The sequence below is a fragment of the Triturus cristatus genome, chromosome 11 (assembly GCF_964204655.1).
Source record: "Triturus cristatus chromosome 11, aTriCri1.1, whole genome shotgun sequence".
Classification (NCBI taxonomy): Eukaryota; Metazoa; Chordata; class Amphibia; order Caudata; family Salamandridae; genus Triturus; species Triturus cristatus.
This window is the reverse complement of record NC_140594.1, coordinates 1,173,095,595-1,173,108,611: the sequence shown is the minus strand read 5'-3', so window position 1 is coordinate 1,173,108,611 and position 13,017 is coordinate 1,173,095,595. Positions and strand designations below refer to the sequence as shown.

Genomic DNA, 13,017 nt, shown 5'->3' with positions numbered 1-13,017 from the left:
TCGTTCTTTTGCCCACTACGCCACCCCAGTTCAGACATGGCCATATGCAAATCAGTCTTGACCCTGTGCCTCATGGGAACAGTCCAGCCCGAACTGCCAAGCCATGTCTTCCCTGGACCGGAATCTAGCATCCTAGGACCGGTTTCTGGCTATCAGCCATCATCAGCCAGGATAGCTCGACTCCAGTGGCGTAGTGAGCACGGGACCCACGTCTGGGCATACCCATCCCACTTAGGGCGAAAAGCGTTACAACAAACAAATGATGGACGGAATGCTGACAATGCAGACATTCTCCCCCAGTCAAGAGATCTGGGTTAAATCCATCGTTCTTTTGCCCACTACGCCACCCCAGTTCAGACATGGCCATATGCAAATCAGTCTTGACCCCGTGCCTCATGGGAACAGTCCAGCCCGAACTGCCAAGCCATGTCTTCCCTGGACCGGAATCTAGCATCCTAGGACCGGTTTCTGGCTATCAGCCGTCATCAGCCAGGATAGCTTGACTCCAGTGGCGTAGTGAGCACGGGACCCACGTCTGGGCATACCCATCCCACTTAGGGCGAAAAGCGTTGCAACAAACAAATGATGGACGGAATGCTGACAATGCAGACATTCTCCCCCAGTCAAGAGATCTGGGTTAAATCCATCGTTCTTTTGCCCACTACGCCACCCCAGTTCAGACATGGCCATATGCAAATCAGTCTTGACCCTGTGCCTCATGGGAACAGTCCAGCCCGAACTGCCAAGCCATGTCTTCCCTGGACCGGAATCTAGCATCCTAGGACCGGTTTCTGGCTATCAGCCGTCATCAGCCAGGATAGCTTGACTCCAGTGGCGTAGTGAGCACGGGACCCACGTCTGGGCATACCCATCCCACTTAGGGCGAAAAGCGTTACAACAAACAAATGATGGACGGAATGCTGACAATGCAGACATTCTCCCCCAGTCAAGAGATCTGGGTTAAATCCATCGTTCTTTTGCCCACTACGCCACCCCAGTTCAGACATGGCCATATGCAAATCAGTCTTGACCCTGTGCCTCATGGGAACAGTCCAGCCCGAACTGCCAAGCCATGTCTTCCCTGGACCGGAATCTAGCATCCTAGGACCGGTTTCTGGCTATCAGCCGTCATCAGCCAGGATAGCTTGACTCCAGTGGCGTAGTGAGCACGGGACCCACGTCTGGGCATACCCATCCTACTTAGGGCGAAAAGCGTTACAACAAACAAATGATGGACGGAATGCTGACAATGCAGACATTCTCCCCCAGTCAAGAGATGTGGGTTAAATCCATCGTTCTTTTGCCCACTACGCCACCCCAGTTCAGACATGGCCATATGTCACTGGAGTCAAGCTATCCTGGCTGATGACGGCTGATAGCCAGAAACCGGTCCTAGGATGCTTGATTCCGGTCCAGGAAAGACATGGCTTGGCAGTTCGGGCTGGACTGTTCCCATGAGGCACAGGGTCAAGACTGATTTGCATATGGCCATGTCTGAACTGGGGTGGCGTAGCGGGCGAAAGAACGATGGATTTAACCCAGATCTCTTGACTGGGGGAGAATGTCTGCATTGTCAGCATTCCGTCCATCATTTGTTTGTTGTAACGCTTTTCGCCCTAAGTGGGATGGGTATGCCCAGACGTGGGTCCCATGCTCACTACGCCACTGGAGTCAAGCTATCCTGGCTGATGACGGCTGATAGCCAGAAACCGGTCCTAGGATGCTTGATTCCGGTCCAGGAAAGACATGGCTTGGCAGTTCGGGCTGGACTGTTCCCATGAGGCACAGGGTCAAGACTGATTTGCATATGGCCATGTCTGAACTGGGGTGGCGTAGTGGGCGAAAGAACAATGGATTTAACCCAGATCTCTTGACTGGGGGAGAATGTCTGCATTGTCAGCATTCCGTCCATCATTTGTTTGTTGTAACGCTTTTCGCCCTAAGTGGGATGGGTATGCCCAGACGTGGGTCCCATGCTCACTACGCCACTGGAGTCAAGCTATCCTGGCTGATGACGGCTGATAGCCAGAAACCGGTCCTAGGATGCTTGATTCCGGTCCAGGAAAGACATGGCTTGGCAGTTCGGGCTGGACTGTTCCCATGAGGCACCGGGTCAAGACTGATTTGCATATGGCCATGTCTGAACTGGGGTGGCGTAGTGGGCGAAAGAACGATGGATTTAACCCAGATCTCTTGACTGGGGGAGAATGTCTGCATTGTCAGCATTCCGTCCATCATTTGTTTGTTGTAACGCTTTTCGCCCTAAGTGGGATGGGTATGCCCAGACGTGGGTCCCATGCTCACTACGCCACTGGAGTCAAGCTATCCTGGCTGATGACGGCTGATAGCCAGAAACCGGTCCTAGGATGCTTGATTCCGGTCCAGGAAAGACATGGCTTGGCAGTTCGGGCTGGACTGTTCCCATGAGGCACAGGGTCAAGACTGATTTGCATATGGCCATGTCTGAACTGGGGTGGCGTAGTGGGCGAAAGAACGATGGATTTAACCCAGATCTCTTGACTGGGGGAGAATGTCTGCATTGTCAGCATTCCGTCCATCATTTGTTTGTTGTAACGTTTTACACTGAACTAGGCACAGCCTTAGGTTCAACAATAATGACCCTAGCGGACATCGATTTGTTTTTCGGGTTATGTCTGCCAGCTGATGTGTGGAAGCAAATCCGGAGAGTCGACCACTTTGAGCCGTTCGGATATACCTGGGTACAACTCGATACCATAGATAAACAGCGAGACCCTGGACAGAAACCCTTAAAGGCCATATTAGAACTCCCAGACAAGATTGTCCAGAAATTAAAGACCCTGATCCCAGAAAAGAAGGTAGACTGGTCGATAGTAACGGCTTGCCGCCAGAAACCCCAGGAACACGTATCGGAATACTTCTCACGATTCGAGTGTCTTCCGATTATAGTGGCCAGGACATGACCACTGCAACCGGACATCACCTTTTTGTCCAGAATTATGTTAAGGGTCTGTCGCAGGAAGTCTCTCAGAAACTACAGACTAGTGAGAGTAGTTGGGCGGCCTCCAAACCCGCGGCTATCCTTCAGATGGCCCAGTACTACGAACACCAAAAGAACGAGAACGATAGGGCGTCCGAGAGAAAGAAAAAGGACCTGAAGGAAAGAGTAATGATCGCACAGTTGCAAGGGGTGACAATAGGAAGGCAACCTTCCAAGGGAAATTATCAACCAACTGCTCCTAGAAAACTACCCCCTAGAGACCATACACCCGCACCCTATGCTGGACGTAAGGACTTAGATGAGAATCAGTGTGCGTTCTGCAAGGGATTCGGACATTGGAAATCTCAGTGCCCGGTCCTTCTGGAAATGAACAAAAATAGAGAAGCAAGAGACGTAGCGAATGGCCCCAGAAATAGAGGACAGGGACGAGGGTACACGAATGACACCAACAACAACAGGCCAGGTAGACCAAACACATTTGACCGTCCCCGACAGAACCAGTACCAACAGTCTGACTACGAGAACACCCATGACTTTGCATAGGACCACCAGGGGCAAGGGAGAGATCCAGTCGAGCTCTGTGTTGACCAGCAAGGTCCTTACGTCACCGCTAAGGTCCTGGGCACGAAGTCTCCATTTTTGGTAGACACTGGGGCGGCACGTAGTGCGTTATCTAAACGACTGATTCCAAGGGTACCCTTGTCTGGCTCACATGTAACATCAATAGGTTTTGATGGAACGCCCTCCACTAATCCCTTGTCCACACCGATCTCCTTTGATTTGGAAAATAACACCACTGACACGACATTTCTGCTCTCCTCCAACACCCCCGACGCCATTATGGGTCTTGACTTGCTAAAACATTTCCGAGCTACCATTAGGTGTTCCCCAGACGGAGTTCGAGTCATACTGTATGATAACCCAAATCTGTTTGGGCCTTGTCTTGCACGACGTATGTTCTCCATGACCGATGCTGACTTGTCCCTACTCGACACTTTACCCTCGTACCTATGGGCCAAAACTGACTCAGACGTAGGACGCATGATGATCGACCCTGTACATATAACTGTTCGACAGGACGCAGTGCTCCCAAAACTTCCACAGTATCGGATATCGCCCGAGGGTGAGAAGGCATTGGTAAAGATTATCCAGTCCCTAGCCGATGCAGGAGTGGTAGAAGAAGTAGTAATGTTTGTAACAGCCCTATCCTACCCATTGTAAAGAAACAAGGCGAGGGAGATGAGAAAGCGTACCGCTTCATCATTGACCTACGAGAGGTTAACAAAGTGGTTGTGCCTCAGTATCCCGTAGTCTCAGATATCACCACCATTCTGACCCTGATTCCGTCCACTGCCACCACCTTTTCTGTTATCGATCTCAAGAACGCATTCTTCTCCATCCCCATCCACCCAGACAGCCGCTACCTCTGTGGCTTCACCTTAAAAGCCCGTTCGTACAGATTTTGTAGAGCACCCCAAGGCTACACTGAAAGTCCCAGCATCTATAGCCAGGCCCTCAAGAGACAGCTGGACGCTGTCCAGCTACCGGATGGAGTGGTGTTAATACAGTACGTCGATGATATTCTTTTGGCGGCCGACACCACTCCGCTTGCAGTCACAGCCACCATCCAACTCCTCCACTTCCTCGCGGAGAACGGTCACAAGGTCTCCAGGAAGAAGTTGCAATTCTGCCAACCCCAAGTGACATACCTAGGCCACCTCCTGTCCAAAGACGGGAGGAAGCTTACGCCTGACCGAATTCAGACCATTCTGGAAACCCCTGTTCCCAAAACTCAGAAGCAAGTTCGCTCTCTGGTAGGCCTCACCTCCTTCTGTCGACAGTGGTTGCCAAACTTCAGCCTTATCGTAAAACCTCTGCTTTCCCTGCTGGCTAAAGATGTCCCCTTCCCACTCCCCTGGACCCCCGAATGCCAATCCTCCTTCAAAGAATTGCGAGATGCCCTCTGCTCGGCCCCAGTCCTAGGAACCCCAGACTACACTAAGCCTTTCTCCCTCTTCACCCACGAAAGGGAGGGATGCGCGTTGTCTGTTCTAACTCAATCCATAGGCCCCAAGCAACGCCCTTGTGCCTACTTCTCCGCCACTCTTGACCCCGTAGCCAGAGCTTTGCCTGCCTGCCTTCGAGCAGTAGCCGCCGCTGCTGTCTCTATCCGACAAAGTGAGGGGATCGTACTTTCGAACTCCCTCACAGTGTTAGTACCCCATGCGGTTGACACCCTCCTGAACCAGACTAAATCTCAACACCTGACTAGCGCACGACTGACTGGTTACGAACTGACTCTGCTTGCACCCCACATCACACTGAAACGATGTACCACTCTGAACCCAGCCACTCTGTTACCTCTCCCTGACACTGATCCCAATGTGTCCCCTATACATGACTGTGTGACCCTCACGGACGGGGAACAACATTTACAACGCAACTTTTATAACGCACTACACTTACAACGCATTTTTTACAATGCAACATCCATTACAACACATTCCATTACATAGCATGACACTACAACGCATTTTTAAAAACTACCTTTACAACGCATTTCATTACATCGCATACTACCTTTACAACGCATACCATTACAACGCATAATATTACACTACACTATCCAACACTTACCCTACTGTTGCACCCCCTGAAGTTAGAATAGTAATTTTTACCCCTATACTATCCAACACTTACCCTACTGTTGCACCCCCTGGAGTTAGAATAGTAATTTTTACCCCTATACTATCCAACACTTTCCCTACTGTTGCACCCCCTGGAGTTAGAATAGTAATTTTTACCCCTATACTATCCAACACTTACCCTACTGTTGCACCCCCTGGAGTTAGAATAGTAATTTTTACCCCTATACTATCCAACACTTACCCTACTGTTGCACCCCCTGGAGTTAGAATAGTAATTTTTACCCCTATACTATCCAACACTTACCCTACTGTTGCACCCCCTGGAGTTAGAATAGTAATTTTTACCCCTATACTATCCAACACTTTCCCTACTGTTGCACCCCCTGGAGTTAGAATAGTAATTTTTACCCCTATACTATCCAACACTTACCCTACTGTTGCACCCCCTGGAGTTAGAATAGTAATTTTTACCCCTATACTATCCAACACTTTCCCTACTGTTGCACCCCCTGGAGTTAGAATAGTAATTTTTACCCCTATACTATCCAACACTTACCCTACTGTTGCACCCCGTGGAGTTAGAATAGCAATTTTTACCCCTATACTATCCAACACTTTCCCTACTGTTGCACCCCCTGGAGTTAGAATAGTAATTTTTACCCCTATACTATCCAACACTTACCCTACTGTTGCATCCCCTGGAGTTAGAAAAGTAATTTTTACCCCTATACTATCTAATACTTACCTTAAATGCAATGTAATATTATGCGTTGTAATGGTATGCGTTGTAAAGGTAGTATGCGATGTAATGGAATGCGTTGTAAAGGTAGTTTTTAAAAATGCGTTGTAGTGTCATGCTATGTAATGGAATGCGTTGTAATGGATGTTGCGTTGTAAAAAATGCGTTGTAAGTGCATGCGTTGTAAAAGTGTGCGTTGTAACGACATACATCCCTCACGGACGAACAGACTAGGAGTAGGGTTGACCTCCGAGACACTGCCTTCCCAGACCCTGACGGAGAGCTATGGGTAGACGGCTCTTGCATCAAGCTCCCCGACGGCACCACCTCAGCTGCCTATGCAGTCACCACGGCCCGAACGGTAATTGAGACAGTCCGCATCACACAGCGATCCGCACAGGCGGCAGAACTGATTGCTCTCACACGAGCGTGCACTCTAGCAGCAGGGACGACCGCAAACATTTACACAGACAGCCAGTATGCCTTCGGGGTGGTTCATCATTTCGGGCTCTTGTGGAAAGAGAGGGGATTCCTGACTTCTCATGGCACACCCATCCTGCATGGAGATCTAGTCTCCGCTCTGACCGAAGCAGTCCTCCTCCCCAAACGGCTAGCTGTGATCAAATGCCAGGCACACAAAAGGGTGACGGACATTATTGGACAGGGAAATGCGCTGGCTGACATCACTGCCCGAACCACAGCCGAGAATAGGACGACGACACGCATGTACGTGACTAGGTCACAAGCTGAAAAATGGAAGGATGCTAGGGAAACCATTAGGGACATCCAATTGGCCAGCTCACCACACAAATTGACTGAATGGGCACGGGTGGGATTGAAAGACGATGAAGGCTGCTGGCGGACTAAAGACACGAACAAATGGTTGCTACCCGACTCATACCTGATTCCCATACTGACCATGGCACACTCCCCCGCACACATAGGATCTGCCCCCATGATCGAACTCATCTCCAAAGTTTGGCACAATGACAGGATCCCAGACTCAGCTAAACGCCTGGTTCAACAATGTCTAATATGTCTGCAACACAACCCTGGGAAAGGAACTGTTGTACCCCGGGGAGTGTTTGGGGTCCCTGACCATCCCTTTGAAGTCCTTCAAATGGACTACATCCAATTAGAAAGGTGCCAAGGCCTGAAATACGTGCTTGTTGTTGTGTGCGCATTTAGCAAGTGGGTGGAGGCCTATCCAACCCGTGACAACACTGCCATGACTACCGCAAAGGTACTACTGAAGGAATTCTTCCCTCGTTACGGCCTTTGTCGAATTTTGTGGGGCGACAACGGCCCCCACTTCGTAGCCGAAGTTATCCAACTCATCTTGAAGGGGTTGGGTGTAAAGCAAAAGTTTCATGCGGTCTTCCACCCCCAATCTGCAGGCTTGGTTGAGCGACACAATGCCACACTGAAGCTCAAACTAGCAAAAATAGTAGCCACCACGGGACTGAAATGGCCAGACGCTCTCCCACTGGCATTACTATGAATGCGTTCCACCCCTACCAAACACCACTTAACCCCCTACGAGGTCGTCCTCGAGCGACCCATGAACCTCTGGACTGCACCGAAACCGACATCCATTCACGACGTCCCGGACGTCCTCATGTCTGACTATTTGTATAATTTGACTAAAACGCTGTCTGTTATCCATCAACAGGTGCTGCAGGCGATCCCCGATGCTTCCAGGGGCCCCGGACACGACATCCAACCCGGTGATTTCGTCCTAGTGCGAAATTTCCAGCTCGCAAAGAGTCTGGAGCCCCGGTGGACGGGCCCCTGTCAAGTCTTGATCACCACCCGAACAGCTCTTCGAGTGGAGGGGAAGCATAACTGGCTGCATGCACATTACTGCAAGAAGATATCCTCGACTCTGACGACAACTGAAAACGTCACCACCCAAGAGGAGCTCCTGGACAAAGACCGACCATCCCTGAGCTGTTACCCTGATACAGAGACACTTGAATTGGCAAAATTTCCCGATCCCACTGTGCCATCCAAAGAAGGGTATAATCTGCGTCAAAAGGAGGGAATTTCGGCTAAGCAGACCACTGACTAAGTTAAATCTCAGAGCGGTAGCCTAAACAGAACAAAGGCCTCTAGGAGAGAAGCTAAACGAAGTCTGTGGTTCTGCCCGCTACCGAGTCCTTTGAAGATGATGGAAGCGCCCGATACGAAGATGATGGAAGCAATCGGACATCCGAAGATCCACTACAAAGACCCAAAGACTGACAAAATGCACAGCTCAAAGACTATTGCACTTTTCATCGCCCTTCTCTTTTGCCTCCTCCTCATGGCCACCTTCTGGATTGAGGAAGAGAGCGCACCCGCTCATAAGACATTGCTAACCACTGCTCAGCCTACCACCATGAAAGAACACCATCTGATCTCACTTTCACCTCAACTCCGAGAAAGGCGTAAGGAGTTCTGGAATAACTCTTTTGTGCAGCTGCTACACCAACACAATCTTGCCGCTAATGTCACGAATTGCTGGATCTGTGGATTGCTACCACATGCCACTGGACACTCTATCCCTTTCATCCCTTCGCCTTTCTCTGTCCATGGTTCCTGCCTCGCTTGGTTGATCCTCTTACAAGAGAGTTACAAGGATAATGCCACTTCCAGCAAAACTGTGTCACACTTCTATCATGGGTTCTGGCTGAACAAAACAGGAAGAACTTCTGCTCCCTTTTGCCCTCTGACATTAAACACCTCTTTTCATATGGACATCCCTGCCAAAGAACGAGTTGAAATGCAGGTGTTCAACAATCCAGCCAGACCCACCTTCTCTTACCTCCGGAAACGAACAGCCGCCACCCTGACAGTGGCAATGTCTGTCGTCAACGTCTCAGGCCTTGTATGCATCGAAGGCCTGGGAACGCAGTTGGTGGGCCACAGTTCCTGCCACATCACCCGAACATTAGACTCAGTGGATCCACCCTCTTTTGTTACCTCCCCAAACATGTACTTCGTCTGTGGTACTAAGGCCTACACCTGGCTTCCAAAAGGCTGGGGAGCACCTGTTATATCGCTTTTATCCTTCCTCCGACGTATGTGGCTCCAGCAAACCACCACCGGCAGAAGCGTGCAAGGGACATTGAGCGAGCCGACTCCACCGGAGCACAGTTCCTGGATGCAGTAAAGGGACTTGTTCCACTTTGGGGTCCGATGGCGAACAGCCGTGCCATCCGACACTTGACCCAGGCAGTTGAGACAACAATGAACATTACAGCTGGCATCCTCACCAACAACACCGCCGAGCTTCAGGCCGTCCGCCTGGTGGCTCTTCAGAACCGCCTCGTTCTAGATGTGGTTCTGGCTGACCGTGGAGGAGCATGCCGCATCATTGGATCCAGCTGTTGTACCTACGTACCGGATAACTCACCCTCAGTCTACAAAGCAATTGAACACCTCCACAGACTTTCCTCATAGGTTCATCAGGAACAAGAAGGATGGTCGCTTGGGAGCTGGTTCTGGGACACTATGAAAAACTGGGGGTGGAGGTTGTTTACGTTTATCCTAATACCAATCGTGATACTATGTGGATGCTGCCTGGGTATTCAATGCTTGCCACCTCTGTGTTCACTTTTTGCAAACTGTATCTGCCCTAAGACTCTGGACTTTGAAACCAAACGTATGAAAGCTCTGTATAAGGTAGAAATACGTAATATTATGGGGATAGATCCGAACTAACAAGCTGGCGAGATATGTTAAAAGGGAGGACTGTCGAAATTTAATTCGTAACTGAACATTATCTGCGCCATCTTGCCTCTTCCCCAGCACCGCACGCAAAAACACACGGCAGCCATTTTAGGCACCATGGCCTCTCTCCCTGTTCATTGCCGATCGCCAGCGCGTCCCTCTGGCGCTGCGAACATCCCCCCACGCGCTGACCACCCCCGCTCTCTCATGCACGGGCCATAAAACCTCTCCTCCTGCGCGACTCTGCCTTGGAACCACATCCCGTGCCTGACCAACACCTCCCTTCATCCCTTACATGATCACACACCCTTTTGATAACCCCCTTCCTCTGTGCCCGATTGTCTGAGCCGATCCCAGGCCATCACCTAGCCCTGCGGATGCAGTTTATTGCTCCCACTGTAAAGAATCACCCCTCTTCAAAGGAGTTACAGTTGATCAAGGCCCCCACCCCATGAGACCCGACCAGTCGCACACATTCCGGGAATCGGCGGGATGTCCAGCTGTGTGATAGCCATCTCCTACTGTGGGTGGGGTGGGGACTTCTACTGTAGCTATGTGTGGGATCGGGCCTGAGGCGGGGACTCTGAGGATGTCCTTTCATGTATCAAAGCAATCTCAGGAATGTGCCATGTATAATAAACCTGTAATAAAGTAATAAAATTGTGTATAAGAGACCAGGTCTCAGAGACGCAGACGGAGCACCTCGAAATGATACCTTGCTGTCCGATCTGACGTGTTCTGCTCCATCGGAATAAAACCTTTGTTTCCTGCCTTCCAGTCTCCAGCGCCTGCCTCTTTGTTTGATAATTATCGAATGGTATGAGAGGCGATTACCGCCGGGCAATACTTATCAATAAGTGCAGGTACTCACCAAATTGAGATGTGGACTAGGGGGCGGGGTTAGAGGGGGCAGGGCTATGGGGGCGGGCTACGGGCAGTGCTAAGGGACCGGGCCAGAGACACACATTTAATATGATTGAGGTTTAATTGGTGTGCGGATATGCACACTGCAGACAACACTCACTCATACAAGAACACACACAGGGACATAGAAGCACTTGTGCACGCCGACAGAGTATTTGTTTAATGTGTTTTTGAAATACATACCTTCACCGACGTCCACATTACTAAACCTTGACTCCCCGACCCCCCCATGCCCCAGGGTAAAGCATCAACATCACCACCGCCCTCCTCGATCTGGCTCCAAACAAGTGTTGCCCTACTCTGCTATGCCAGCAGGAAGCCTTCTCTTGGGTTTCCCCGAGTCACAAGATGTGCCTGTTAGCACCCCTGCTCACATACCTTTAATGCTATTGTCTCCACAGAGCCTGAGTGGACACTGTGCCAATAATCACAGTGTGACTCGGCCCTCCCATCTCACTGCCAGCTCTACATTGATGCATACAGGCCGCTGCTCAAATAGCTCCTGGTAAGGGGAGATGAGCACTCGATCATCAGAGTGCTTCACGAGAAACGGACGGACCGGCTCGTCAGCTGTGTCACCCTTCTTTTTGTTCACGCTAAATTTCACCGAGTTGGCTTGCTGGTCCGTGGGTACTGGTACTCTCTTTGGACAAGAAGAAGTTCTGGTACTCAAGCGCAGAAAATTTAGAAGTGCCGGTACTTAGTACCGGTGAGTACCCACCCATTTAAAGCACTGGCTGGCAGGCAACCCTCACTGTCAACGACCATTGCTCGTGCATAGCGGGTGGATTGCAACTCTTGGCTTTCGACCAGACTCAGCTCACAACCCCCCAAGGAAGCCAATCCCTTGTGCACATGGACTTCAGCCATGCTTAGCGGAGGCTATTTTCAGGCCCTGCATCCATCTTGCAGCATGCAGTCAGACCCTGCTGCACATGTATGTATTATGATATATGTATTTAACTTTGCATATATCTATGTTATACTACATAACTATGTTCTATTTCATTAACGTTGTTGGCAACTGGTGTAAAAGGGGTTAGTGAAATAAAGGATGGGTCCTGGGAGAGGGTGCAAGAGGTGGCAGTCAGTCAGTCATAGAGCACTTGCACATTACTTGTCGCTTACTCTGTCCAACTCTAGTGACCTGGTCTTTCATGACCTTTCTGGCCGGTCGCTATAGCACCAGCGAGATTTCCTTAGCAAGGTCAGCGGAGGTTAGGGGAGCATTACGACAAGGTGGTCCACAGGATGGTCCATGAAACAGAATAAAAAAATAACCATCTACTCACCATAAATTGGGTCCGAATCATTGACCGCCACAACTGTGAGAGTGCGCCGAGCCGCAAAGGCGCTGTGTCGTTTCAGCCAGCACTGCAGGCAGATGAGGACCAGGCAACAGAAGATGAGAAGCAGAAGGAGCAGCAGGCAGAACCTGGAACACAAGAGAGAATCAACAGCAACACATTGAGGAAGAACCCCTCAAGCACAGGAGATGCACAGGAGCCCCAGAAGCATAAAACTGGAACATGATAATCAGCTGAGGCCAAAGTGAACCTGAAGAGCAGGAAAAGGACGATGATCAACAGAACCTAAAATATTAAATAGGAGCAATCACAAACAACAGCCATAGCAAGCACAACCCGAAACACACGATACAAGCAATGACAAAAAACAAACACATGAAGTGGAACAAACGAACAGCGATAGCAGAAATGTGCATGATAGCAATGTAGAAGCAATCACAAACAACAAATATAGAAAGCAGAACATGAAACACAAGGTAGAAGCAATCACAAACAACAAATATAGAAAGCAGAACATGAAACACAAGGTAGAAGCAATCACAAACAACAAATATAGAAAGCAGAACATGAAACACAAGGTGGGAGCAATCACAAACAACAAATATAGAAAGCAGAACATGAAACACAAGGTAGAAGCAATGACACGCAACAAATATAGAAAGCAGAACATGAAACACAAGGCAGAAGCAATCACAAACAACAAAT

General features: G+C 49.8%; 1 protein-coding gene across 1 annotated transcript in view; it reads right to left on the bottom strand.

The window, feature by feature from the left end:
• Positions 1–13,017, bottom strand: part of TMEM207 (transmembrane protein 207) — a 121,012-nt gene that overhangs the window by 64,106 nt on the left and 43,889 nt on the right. Inside the window, exon 4 of the mRNA XM_085634118.1 lies at positions 12,298–12,440. Coding sequence (XP_085490244.1) covers positions 12,298–12,440 — 143 coding nt within the window. The remainder of the gene's footprint in view (positions 1–12,297; positions 12,441–13,017) is intronic.